Genomic DNA, 13,930 nt, shown 5'->3' with positions numbered 1-13,930 from the left:
CAAATATAAGATGTGAATAATAATGTATTAGATAAAAATAAGGGCACTTTGCAGCGATATGCTTTGAATATGTAGTACATTTTGTATTTAACAAAGTTTTATCCCTGTGTAAGGGTATACACCCTATTTTAATTAAGTCAAATTTTGTAATTGGATCAAGTTCCTGGAAGCAGGGTATATTACTATCTTGAACACTGCTCACACTTAAGACCTAGAAGAAGACCTAGTAAGGTCGAAACGCGTAGTCTGCACGCATAAAGCAGCAGTGTGCCCTTTTTTCTTCTGACCCCCTGTATATATTTGGGTTTCTGCCACATGGAACTATTTTAAAAGATATAAATAAAATGGATTTTATGGCCAAGTAGGAAGCATCCGCTGGAATTATTTGCTGGTTTTTGTTTCTATTGCAACATGGGTGTGCCTCTCCCATTACAACTCCGTGCGGCTTCCTGGCAGTGAGCAGAACCACTAAGGACGTCTAACTGGGTGAGCTGGCTATAATTTTTCTTGTTTAAACTCGGTGGTAGAGGCCCGCTGACCCGGCTCGTCGAACACCTTGCGGAAGGTGTCCAAAAAGGTGGAAAGCTGAGAAACGAGTGGGTCATTGCGCTCCCAGAGGGGGTTCACCCATGCTAACGCCTCCCCCTCTAAGTGTGAAACAATAAAGGCAATTTGGGCGCGCTCAGTAGGATAGTGCTGCGGCAAAAGCTCAAAATGTAACCGGCATTGGTTCAGAAATCCTTGACAAAACTTAGGGTCCCCGCTATATCGGGGTGGCTTGCCGAGGCGCGGCAGCAGGTGCGGGGCCGAGGACTGGGCAGAAACGGCTTGTATGGAAAGAAGCCGACTGTCTACCGACGCCATATAGTTGAGGATATGGACCTGGGTGTCGCGTTGCTGTGTGAGTTCTTGCTGGAGGCTGGCCAGCTGCGAAGCATTCCCAGGGTCAGAGGACTGCATGGCCGACAAACGGGACTCCATGGATTTCAGAGAGGACATGATCCTGGTCTGACTCTCCCGTAGGAACACCAGTTCCTTTTGGACGAAAGCTGTGGGACCAGCGGGGTCCATGGCCTGATTATACTGTGACGACTCCTGGAGTGGACCCTCTGGGTCGTGGCACCAACCCTCCCAGGGCGAGCTGACCTAGTGAAGACCACCCCCTATACAGGGAGTGTCAGGGGCAAGCCCCAGGGGTGAGGTACCCCGACTGCTGGCACCAGGCGGCCGGCTCACAGGAGACACGAGTGGGTGAGTGTGTCTGCAGGAACGTGTAAAGCGTGGACACGGGAACACGTGGTATACAGAGACTTCGTACGTCCGGGTGTGAGTGAAGCAGGATGCGTGCAAGGAGCACGTCAGAGCACTGAGTCAGGCAGCAGGTGTGCCGGGAGGTGTAACAGAGTACAGGAGCAGGGTGTGTGCCAGAGGGCACAACTGAGCATAAGACAGAGTGCAGGATCAGAGCATGTGCCAGGAGGCACAACTGAGTATGAGACAAGGCACAGGGTCCGAGTGTGTGCCAGGAGGCACAACTGAGTATAAGACAGAGCACAGGATCAGAGTGTGTGCCAGGAGGCACGACTAAGTACAAGACAGAGTGCAGGTTCAGAGCGTACGAGAGGTGCGCGTGCACACCCGGCGGGACCCCCGGAGTGACCGCGGCTCCGGGAGAGATGACGTCAGGGCCGAGGTCCCGCCCCAGGTGAGCGCGGCGTGACAGGAATGAAGATGTGGCTGGTGAATATGGGCTGGGAGAGGTCCTACCTTTGTTTCCTCAATGCAGGGCAGACAGGGCCATGTTGCTCAGCGTCCAGAAAGATAATGCACACCAGGGATTGTGAAGTCCAGACTTGTTTAATTGGAAATCTGGACATACAGCGTATGATTGGTAATACAATAGGATCTCCAGACGTGCAGATTGTTAACGAAGTGATACAGCAAAGTGGTCGAAAAACTGATGCCTTTCACAGCTCGGTACAAGCATGTCTCTCCCAGAGAAAGTGAAACTAACAATGGCTGCTAGAAGGAAGAGAAGAGCTGAACCTTGACCCAGAAGTGGAAGGCATGCCATGAGGATTAATCAACTGCAGGCTGCTATATAGGAAAAAGACAGCAGATGGCAGCAGTGCAAATGCAAGACAACTATACAAAGAATGGAAATAATAATACAATCTATATAAACCATAGAAGCATAACTTAGACAGAACAGCACACTCCCCATCTGAAATGCTGTAAGGGATTTCACTATATTAATATTTTGTTTTTTTTTTAAATAAAGTTCAATAACCTAGAAAACAAAACACAAATATGCATGCAATGCAATAATAACTTCAAAACGAGATAGATGACAGACAGTTCCTGAGACAATTCAAAGATACCCATCTTCAGATCGGAGAAGCCGCACTAGGCCAAACTATCTTCGACCCAATGGTGACCCAATGGATGAAGCACTAGGTGTTCTGTTCATGGTTCATCCTACCGGAATGTCCTCAATTGGTAGTATCAATATGAGCTCGTGGATTGGCCTCTGAAATGTCTTAGGCTTGCCTTTCCTAAGGACCTTCAGCTACACTCTCCGGACCTTACCGTCTTGACTAGGGAAAGTCTTTGTAATGATTCCCATAGGCCAGTCGATCCTTTGAGCTTGTTGTTCCTTCATTAGCACCACGTCTCCTTCTTTCAAGTTCGGTTTACTCTGTCGCCATTTCCTTCTTCCTTGGAGAATCACGAGATACTCCTTTCTCCACCAGTTCCAGAAGTAATCAGCGAGGTACTGCACACGTTTCCACTGTTTCTGGTAGGTGTTTGCATGTGTAAACTCTCCACTGACTGTTAGCGGGTTCCCAGTCTTTTGGGTGAGAAGAGTAACTGGCGTAAGAATGGTTGGCATTTCGGGATACATTGACACTGGGACAAGTGGTCTTGAGTTGATTATGGCAGAAACTTCAGCTAGAAGAGTAACCAAGGTCTCATGCATAAGCCTTGAAGAGTTTACGTCCATAAACATAGAGTTCAGGATGTTGTGTGAGATCCCGATCATATTTTCCCAGGAACCTCCCATGTGAGAACTATGTGGGGGATTGAAGATCCAGGTGCAACCTCTTTCTTCCAGTTGATCCTAATTTGGCTTGATGTTGATACCCAGATCTCGACATGCACCAATGAAGTTGCTTCCGCGGTCGGACCTTTACAGTTTCACCGGTCCTCTGGTCTCCAGAAAACGCCGGAGAGCGTTGTTCAGCCTGGATGTGTCCATAGACTCTATTACCTCTATGTGGACGTCACGGACACTCATGCAAGTGAATAGTACGGCCCAACGTTTGCTGTTGAGATACCCGCCTCGAGTTTTGCGTGTGTATATCATCCATGGCCCAAAGACGTCTAGGCCAACGTAGGTGAAAGGCGGTTCGGCACTCAGTCTGTCAGGGGGCAGGTCAGCCATTTGTTGATGCACGTGTTTTCCCCTGGTTTTGCGACATTGCATACAGCGATGTAGTGATCCTGCTACACATCTTTTTGTACCTATGATCCAAAGTCCTGCAGACCATAACTTGCCTTCTGTGATCTGCCTGCCTTCGTGTTCGGTTTTTTCATGAAAGGGCCGGATCAGTAGTGATGCAAGGATGTTGCTCTAAAACCACAATCTTGGCTCAATCTAAACGACCACCGACTCTCAACAAACCGAAGCTGTCCATTACTGGACTCAAATGGGCAATGGGGCTTTTCAGAGGGATCTGCTGTTTGTGATATAGGCATTCCCATTCAGTACTGAATACGCTCTGCTGGATGTAACTTATTATAAGGGACTGACAGCGAGAAATGTCCTTGGCAGAGAGTAGTTTATGGCAGATGTGCCAGCCGTGACAGTCTTTGTCTCCACGTGAGTTGTGATAAGATCTCGCAATGTGGACTAACCTTGCTATAGTCTTGACGAGTTTAATCCAATTGGAGAAGTGTTTGAAGCGCTGGCAACCGAGACTGGAGGTTGTTTTAGTGTTTGTGGCCAAAGCACTGACCTTGGAGCGAACTTCTGGATCACCATCCAGATTCTGGATGCTGAAGACTTCCTGGACACGTTCACTTCCCTTCTGTTCCAAAAGAAACTTAGGACCTGGAAGTCAAGAAGAGTTAGCAAAGGACCTTTTAGACATAGGTCTAATGGCGTGATCAGCTGGATTAAGTTCAGATGGGATATAGTGCCATTGTTCAGGCTTGGAAGACATCCTTATTCTCTCGATGTGGATACTGATGTACACGTAGAAGCACCTTGTTTGGTTATAGATATAACCTAAGACAACCTTACTGTCACTGTAGTATTTAACGTCGTCTATGTTGGTATCCAGCTCATGCTGTAAAAAGTCCGCGAGTTCTACTGCCATCACGGTTGCACAGAGTTCAAGCCTGAGAATAGTGTGGTCAGGCTTGGGAGCCAACTTAGCATTGCTGAAGACGAACCCAACGTAATCTTGATTGTCGGGTCCCGTCACCTTCAAGTAGGCGACAGCTGCAATGGCTTCTGTGGATTCGTCTGAGAACACATGGAGTTCCTTCCTAGTGCTAGCAGCAAGTGAGATTCTGGCATAGCATCTTGGTATATGGATTTCATCCAAAGCACACAAAGACTGCTTCCAGGTTTCCCATTTTGGTTCCTTATCAGGAGGGAGTAGGGCATCCCAGTCCTTGACGGTTTCGGAAAGCTGTCTCAGAAGGGATTTACCTTGTACTGTATGGTTATTGGTGCTACGAATCCCAGTGGGTCGTATAAGCTATTCACCACTGACAGGACACCACGTTTAGTGAATGATTTGTCTGCACATTTGATTTGGAAACTGAAGGTGTCGACTGACAGATTCCACCTCAAGCCTAAGCTTCTCTGCATCGGCGGACAGTCTGGTCTCAGATCTATGTCCTTGAATCCTGGTGCGTGGTCACTTGACTCAAAGGCTCTCATGACAGCCAGGCTGTTTGAAGCAATTTTGTGCAATCTAAACTTAGCTCAATACAGCATACATTGGGTCCTCTTGAGTAGGTCGATCGCTGCTTCTTCTGTGGGTAGAGATTTTAGTCCATCATCTACGTAGAAGTCTCTCTCTACAAAGTCTCTGGCGTCTGTTCCATATTCGGACTCTCCTTCTTGTGCGGTTCTCCGCAGGCCATAGGTTGCCACTGTGGGGGAAGGGCTGTGTCCGAATACGTGCACCCTCATGCGATACTCCACCATCTCTTTGCTGGGGTCATTGTCCTTGTACCACAGGAACCTGAGGAAATTCCTATGGTCTTCATAACTATGAAACAGTGGAACATCTGTTCAATGTCGGCGGTGATGGCAATGGGCTCTTTCCGGAACCTCATCAACACTTCTACTAGGTTGTTTGTAAGATTAGGACCTGTGAGGACATCGTTGAGAGATACGCCTTGATGTTTGGCGCTTGAATCAAAGACAACTCTAATTTGCTTAGGTTTCCATGGGTGATATACTCCGAATGAGGATAGGTACTAGCACTCCTCGTTTTCCTTTAAGGGAGGCGCTGGCTCCGCATGGTTATTATGGAATACCTTGTTCAGAAAGGTGATAATGTATTCTTTCATATCTGGTTTGTTGCTGAGTGTGCACTGGAGAGAGTTGAATCTGGATAAGGCTTGTTCACAATTGTTCGGGAGTCTTACCCTGGTAGCTCGGAAGGGTAGGGGAAAAACCCAGCGATTAGTCTCGTCGTTAAGGAACTCATCGTCCATTATCCTGACAAATTCCTTGTCTCTAATTGACGGGGCTACTTTGTTATCGTCTTTAGTTGTACGAAACACCGATCTTCCCAAGTCATCTGCATAGGGAGAAGGAATGATATCAGGCAGCTGTACAGGATCTGGAGGCTTCTCTTTCACCTCATAGTGATGAGGGCATGGTTTACAGAAAGTAGTTTGTCCGTCCCGGCGTACGTAGGTCTTAAAGGAATCGACTCTTGTTCGGTCCAAGCACACATTTCCTATGATTACCCACCTCAAGTCGAGTCTCTGTGCATAGGGGGCGTAGTCAGGACCATTACACTGTTGGCGGACCTTATGTATCCTTAAATTGTCTTTGCCGAGCAGAAGTAGGATTTCAGCATCTGTGTCCATAGGTGGGATAACGCTGACTAGGTGCCTTAGGTGTGGTTGGTGGAACGCAGCTTCTGGAGTAGGAATCTCATCCCTTTGGCTGGGTATTTGGTCGCATTCGATTAGCTTAGGTAGGGGTATTTCTACGCCTCCGTTGACAGGAGAAGCAATGAAACCTTGTGCCCTCCTGCCGCTAGTCTCTAGCAAGTATTCCGAGTATAGGGTGTTGCTGGTCCCTTAATTCCAAAGGTTTCAAAGAACTTAGGTCCAGCTAGGGATCGATTACTTTGATCGTCAATGATGGAATACATTTTTACTGCCTTCTCTAGATGCCCTACTGGATAAACTCTGATTAGGCCTATCCTGGCACAGCATTTAGCACTTTGGTTCTCCTCACATACCTCTGAGCATGAGCAGGAGACAGCTATGGTAGACTTGGCTTTATTCTGTGGCTCCCCGCCATAGCTTGTAGTCAGACTAGAGGTAACTGCGACTGCTGGATTGCTGGTGGCTGAGGTTGGATACAAAGCTAATGGGTGTTTGTCATTATGGCACTCTTCACACTTAATGGCAGATTTGCAGTCCTTGGCCATGTGTTCTAATGAGGCGCAGCACTTGAAACACACCCCAAGTTCACTGAGGATTTTCTTGCGTTCCTGCATGGTTTTGGACCTGAAGCCTCTACATTTGTTCAACGAGTGTGGTTTTTTGTGGATGGGACACTCACGATTGAAAGACTTATCTCTCGATGGAATAGTGTACTGTTTATCGGCAGTTACTGCAGGTGGAGGCAGGTTAGTCTTTCTGACGCTTACACTGCTCCTCAAGTTCTTGTGTCTATGTGTGACGCTTTCATACATTGATGACGGTGTTTTTGGAGCTGTAGTGTTAGACTCCAGGAAGTCTAGGCTAGGGTCGTTTCTCATTTGGGCCTGTTCGTCGACAAACTTGCAGAACTGATTGAATGGAGGAAAGGTGACATCATGTGACCTTTTGTACCTGGAAACGCATACTGTCCACTTCTCTTGCAGACTATGCGGCAGCTTTGAGATGATTGGGTTCACCCCATGGGCGGTGTCCAGGTAGCGCAATTCAGACAGACGAGGGTCTCTTTTTGCAAGTTCCAGCTCCATAAGCAAATCGCTTAAGTCCAGAAGCTTGTGGGCTTCCTTAAGGTTGATCCTTGGAACGTTCTGCAGTCTCTTGAATAGGGACTTTTCTATGGCTTCAGCGCTGCCATAAGTTCTTCTGAGTCTCAGCCAGGCAGCAGCGAGACCTGCTTCAGCTTTCCCCGTGTAGACGGTCCAAAGACTCTTGATACGGTTTGTGAAGTCAGAACCCAACCATTTAACCATGAGGTCGAACTCCTGTTCCATGGATAGGTTGAGGTCCGCAATGGCGGCCTTGATGGTTGCTTTCCAGGCTCTGTAGTTCTCTGCACAGTCGTCAAACTTTGAGAGGCTGGTGCTGATTAGCTCTTTGCTCACCATAAACCTGGCAAACTCGGGCATGTCTGATCCTTCACTCCTTGTTACCGTGTTAGCTTGTGGTGCCCCTCGGGCGTATAAACTGTGTGGTGTAGAAGGGTGAATTGTTCCCGGGTAGAATGAAGTTGCTGCAGGATTGAGCTGTGGTTTAACCTGTGGAGATTTCGGTGACTGTGTCTTGAACTGTGGAGATGGACTGGAATGCATCTTGTGGTCGTCTTGTGATGATTGCTGCTCCTGAGGGGACACATTATGGCATTGGTCTAGGGTCTCTGCAGATGCTGTGGGTAACACTGGCACTGTAAGTTGGGCTGACTTGGACGTTTCCACAATGTTGGGTAGAATGTCGCTGGAGAAGGTGTGTGCTGCAGATATCTGTTTCACTGGGTCATCTTCTTCCAGTGGTGGTAGGCAAATCAGGTCGAGGTTTTGATTCAATGCTTGCTTGAATATTTTTACTTCAGCTAATGCTATTTTTTCCTCCATTTCTGTTTGAAGAATCTTTGCCTGAGCCTCTGCTTCTGTTTGAAGAATCTTTGCTTGAGCCTCTGCTTCTGCTTTTGCTTTCTTGGCTTCTGCCACTGCCTCTGCTTCCACTTTCTTGGCTTCTACTTCTGCTTTCTTGCTTTCTGCCTCTGCTTCTGCTTTCTTGGCTTCTGCCTCTGCCTCTGCTTCTACTTTCTTGGTTTCCGCCTCTGCTTCTGCTTTCTTTTCTGTGTAGGAGTGTCTTAGTTTGGATCGCTCTGCGTTTAAACGGGCCTTTAAGATTCTGTCGCTGAGGGTTGAAATTCTTGAGCAGGATGATTTTTATGACCGAGAAGAGTGCTCGGATGAACCTGACTTATGAGATCGAGCTTCTTGCAAATAAGCGATACGGAGCTCCGCTTTATCTTTGGTGTCTTGCAAAAGCAATGTCCCTTTCTCTGTTTGTGGCATCTGCTTTGCTTAACACCGATGAGGCTTCATCAATATTAGAGTCTTTTAGGAAGGCGGCGTACCTTGCGAATAGTCTCTTGTATCTTCCGTGGGCCGTGTCTAGCCATTTTATAGTGTCCTGTAGACTCGCTGCATCATTTCTGTGGTGTTGGATGCTTGACATGAGGGAGGTGACTCGTTCCCATAGGTCGTCCAGGTTGTCATTGAACTCATCCTTCATGGAACGGTAGTTCTCGAGGACCTTTAATGTTGGCTTAAGGGAGCATACTGGTCGTGAGTCTTGGCCTGTCTCAGGAGCTGGCTCTGATTCCCTTTCTTCATAATGTGGAGTATTGGGTTGTATTTGCTCTGTTTTGACACTGGGGAACAATGCAGAGTCTTTTTCGGCCATTTTGATTTAAGGTGCACTGTCTCTTTAAGAAACTGAACTTTTGAATTGGGGCTGAAAATCGCAGTGCAGCTTAGTTAAGACGTCCTGACGAGATTCCCAAGCTGTTTTTGGAGAATTGTGGGGTTTTGCAGTCCGACAATCTGCAGCGATGCTGTATAATATACAGAGAGTCTCTATACACAATGCCATCTGGGGTGATGCTGCAGAGCAGGGCTGCAGTAGGTGAGCAGTCAGAGCGCAAGCACATGCATAGGTAAATAAGGGAAATTCTGGCCGGGCTTCAAGGCAGTTTTTCGACTGTTCTGTCCCCGCATGAGGCGAATGAAGAAGTGGCTGGTGAATAGGGGCTGGGAGAGGTCCTACCTTCGTTTCCTCAATGCAGGGCAGACAGGACCATGTTGCTCAACATCCGGAGAGATAATGCACACCAGGGATTGTGAAGTCCAGACTTGTTTAATTGGAAATCTGGACATACAGCATATGATTGGTAATACAATAGGTTCTCCAGACGTGCAGGGTGCTAACGAAGTGATACAGCATAGTGGTCGAAAAACTGATGCCTTTCACAGCTCGGTACAAGCATGTCTCTCCCAGAGAAAGTGAAACTAACAATGGCTGCTAGAAGGAAGGGAAGAGATGAACCTTGACCCGGAAGTGGAAGGCATGCCATGAGGATTAATCAACTGCAGGCTGCTATATAGAAAAAAGACAGCAGATGGCAGCATAGCAAATGAAAGACAATTATACAAAGAATGGTAATAATACAATCTACATAAACCATAGAAGCATAACTTAGACGGAACAGCACACAGGTTTTGCTGCTTATTTTCATGGGCAGTGGTGTGCTGGTAGATAGCTGGAAGCATGGTGATTGTCACGTCTAGTAAAAAATGTGTCTCTACTTGAGATTTTTCTAATACTGGTGGCAGTGACATTGTGGGGGAAGCATTGTTGGAATAAATATATTTGTTTTAATTGTGACAATATGGGTGTTGTGTTAGCAATTAATAGCGTTATGGCATTCTTCACCCCCGGTGGTTCGAGTGTTGCATGAACTGGTGTTGGAGTACTTACTGTTAAAAGCTTGTGTCACATGTGCCAGGTATTAAGAACTAGGTTGCTCATTCCCTCTAATGTTTTCAGTGGGATCATTTCTGGTCGCTGGACCTTGGCGTTTGGCATCCGAATCGTTGATTAGAGCGTCTATTTCTGCTGACACTAGGATGGCATACCAGCCTGTCTGGGAATTGTGGGAGTATTGGATAGAATCATTCGGTCCGGTGTTGTCTGAGGATGATCAGGTAGAATTGATGTTGCTATGGTAAAGCAAGGGAGCATCAAAAAGGTGGTTGGTGTCAAAGGTAAATCGTTTAATCTCTGGGTTGGTCTTTTGTTTCAAATTGCAGGGCTATAGGGATTTAACAAAAATGTTTCTGGTGAAACAGGCGATTAGGGTTTTTAGTAGGAGCTATTTGTGGCGAGATGGCAGGTGTTTTAGGAGTTGTTTAAGTCTTTTGGATTTAGATCCCTAATAATAATACAAGATTCCCCTTTTGATATGGATTATGGGTCATTCCTACATCCATTGGGGTGTTGCTCAGGTGGATGTGAGAAAAGATGGAAGGCAGCTCAATTTTCTGAGAAACAAAGGGGTTATCAGGTGGCTCGGTTTTGGGGGTATGGGGTGGAACAGGGTTTTAAAAAAATCTTAGTTTTGTTCATTTAGATCGCGCTGCAGATATTTTACTTTTACAGGTTAGGGGTAACCATTTCGGGGTTGACATGAAGACATGAAGCATGAGCTTTTATGGCTTTCGACATTCTCTTCCGGGATGATCATGGTTTGGTCCGAGATTGTTCTCCAGATGAAGTGGTGGAGTGTTCGTTCAGTTGAGAAGTTAACCAAGTCTATAATAAAAATGAACAGGGCAATTTCAAACTTTGTTTCTTGGAATGGGGTCATGGCTGTGCGGCATTTTGAGTTAGAAAGTGGTAACGCCCAATTTTGGTTAACAGCCCGGTGTGCATCTGAATGCTTGGATATTGATTTAAGGGCTTTGGTGTTACAAGAAGGCATCGAGCAAGCAATGTTTTTGAAAGATAGGAGGGTCTTGAACATTTGATGGTTCGAATACTTTCATGATGGCGTGTCTCAGGGTCTTTAAAGTTGGTTTAAATTGGTATGGTTTATTCATCAGGACATGGTTGCCTCTATAAGTTGGTTGTTTCGTCTCGTGATTGGTGGGGCTTACGGCAAAGGAATATCGAGTCTTGGGTCATAATTATCCATTAATGAACTGTTTGGGTTTTTGGTGCCAAAGTCACCTTTTACAGGTTTCTGGCAGCAGCTTATGGTGTGGAGATTGTGAATACCTAACTCTCACATGCATATTTTCAGCAGATGGCAGCAAATTACAAAGCACATTGCGCATTAATCAATTCTCAGTGTGCACACAAAACAGTAACTACATTATACATTTTCTAACTTACAATGGCACCAATGAGCTATTGGTTACTATGTACAATCAGCTATGTAGTGTCATGGGACTCGATCCAGTTATCTCTGGCTGTGGGTCGGTTTCTCTCTGTGTTGGACTACAGCCTGTGTTGTCTCTGTCCAACTGCTGATAGTGCTCTTGTCTTTTGTCTTTGCTTTGATATGTTGATTCTATGCAACTGTTTTCACTTCCTTTTTTGGCTTGTCCTATCACATCTTGGGAAGGGCTATTTATACTTCCCTAGCACATGCAGTCTTTGCTGTATATATTCCAGATTAGGTGTATGTTTGGAGTCCCAGCTCCCCAGTAAAGGATTATCTTGCTGAGGTTTTCTCTATTGCTTCTCCTGTGGTTTGTTTGCGTGTTCCCCTTCTCAGCATTTTCCTCATTTAGTTACATTGAGGATCAGAGGATTTTCACTTATACGTAAGGTCTTTTTGGGTTCCTTTCTTTTTCTTCTGTCTGTCATGTATGACTGTGTGAAGACCTGTTTAACTCTGTGTTTCACCCTCTGTTTGTGTGCACTATGTTTTGTTGTTGTTGTTTGAAGTTACACATAGTTGAGAGTGTAGTTAAGGACATTCAGGGTCAGTTGACGCTGAGTGGGGGCGCCTTTGCTTAATTTTAAGGGAACCAACCTCCGCGGTCAGGCAGGGACAATTCAGGGTCACGTTAGGGATTTGCCTAGTCTGTATATGAACCTGTGGTTTGCAGGTTTAACATCTCCCTTGATTTGTTCATTCCCGTGTGAGTGTTAGGGCTCAGTCAAAACAGATTCTAGTAGTACCATCGTATTGTCATTTTATGGTACTTTTGTATTGCTCACAGGGAAACTTGCTGCATTTTTTCACTAATGTCATATACTGTAAATCAATTAGAAAAAATCCCTCTAGTGCCTCAGTATAAATGGAGGCAAACAGTGAGATAGTATTGGCCTATAGCACTATCTCTGTCTGCCGTTTTATAGATCTGTACAACAGCGATTCATATCATGTCTATTGTACTGTATATTCTTCAGTGCTTACATTCACTTTGTATTTACAGGGGAATTCTAGAACTTGGGAATGAAAGCTTTATTATTGAGCCATTACCAGCATCGGCATTTCTGCATATGATATACAAAATGGAGGCCAGTGACGAGGTGCATACTTTCATATCTGAGAATGATACAGATCTGAGTAATCACAGTTATCAACGACAGCTTTTGGAGCCCTTGAAAGGAGTTAATAAGGTATTTTATCATGTCAGGATGTGTGGAAATAAAATATCATGTTATTTATTATTATAGGAAAGGAAATGATTAAAGATAAGGAGAGGGACACGTGAGGCTCTGGCACATGAGATTGGCCAATAACTGGTGTGTCATGCCCTTACATGTCCGTGGCTGCATGTGCGCTACACTGAAAAGGCCAGCGTTTGTCGCTTACAGGTGCAGATAACCCGCTGAACAACGTTAGTGATGGGCATCTGTGATTACAATTATTACCCGCGAACGATGATTTCCCAGTAAGTGCAGGTCAACCGCAGTTCCGGAATTAGGCCTAACCGTCATTCCTGAAAAAATGAAAAACTTACGTGTGCAAACCACAGGTGCTGTAGCTTGCTTAACAGCTCACCAGCCGTTCTCACGCCCAGTATGGATTACACGTGATTGCACAAAGGTGAGAAAGGGTACTGTATCCCCGGATAACATGTATGGATAGCGTACACATTCAAAATATATGTCTATACATCAGGAGGCAGGCTCAGACGGTGTTAGGCCCAGTATGGATTGCACGTGATTGCACAAAGGTTAGAAAGGGTACCGTATCCCCGGATAACATGTATGGATAGCGTACACATTCAAAATATATGTCTATACATCAGGAGGCAGGCTCAGACGGTGTTAGGCCCAGTATGGATTGCACGTGATTGCACAAAGGTTAGAAAGGGTACCGTATCCCCGGATAACATGTATGGATAGCGTACACATTCAAAATATATGTCTATACATCAGGAGGCAGGCTCAGACGGTGTTAGGCATAGTATGGATTGCACGTGATTGCACAAAGGTTAGAAAGGGTACCGTATCCCCGGATAACATGTATGGATAGCGTACACATTCAAAATATATGTCTATACATCAGGAGGCAGGCTCAGACGGTGTTAGGCATAGTATGGATTGCACGTGATTGCACAAAGGTTAGAAAGGATACCGTATCCCCGGATAAAATGTATGGATAGCGTACACATTCAAAATATATGTCTATACATCAGGAGGCAGGCACAGACGGTGCTAGGCCCAGTATGGATTGCACGTGATTGCACAAAGGTTAGAAAGGGTACCGTATCCCCGGATAACATGTATGGATAGCGTACACATTCAAAATATATGTCTATACATCAGGAGGCAGGCACAGACGGTGCTAGGCCCAGTATGGATTGCACGTGATTGCACAAAGGTTAGAAAGGGTACCGTATCCCCGGATAACATGTATGGATAGCGTACACATTCAAAATATATGTCTATACATCAGGAG

The 13,930-nt window shown here is 45.8% G+C and overlaps 1 protein-coding gene across 1 annotated transcript in view; it reads left to right on the top strand.

Annotated features, from left to right (window-relative positions):
* Positions 1-13,930, top strand: part of LOC141084354 (disintegrin and metalloproteinase domain-containing protein 9-like) — a 135,152-nt gene that overhangs the window by 21,103 nt on the left and 100,119 nt on the right. The window contains exon 6 of the mRNA XM_073569048.1: positions 12,456-12,642. Coding sequence (XP_073425149.1) covers positions 12,456-12,642 — 187 coding nt within the window. The remainder of the gene's footprint in view (positions 1-12,455; positions 12,643-13,930) is intronic.

Source organism: Dendrobates tinctorius, unplaced genomic scaffold (assembly GCF_039654945.1).
Source record: "Dendrobates tinctorius isolate UK_male_01 unplaced genomic scaffold, ASM3965494v1 ptg000022l, whole genome shotgun sequence".
Classification (NCBI taxonomy): Eukaryota; Metazoa; Chordata; class Amphibia; order Anura; family Dendrobatidae; genus Dendrobates; species Dendrobates tinctorius.
This window is presented reverse-complemented; position numbering and strand designations above follow the sequence as displayed.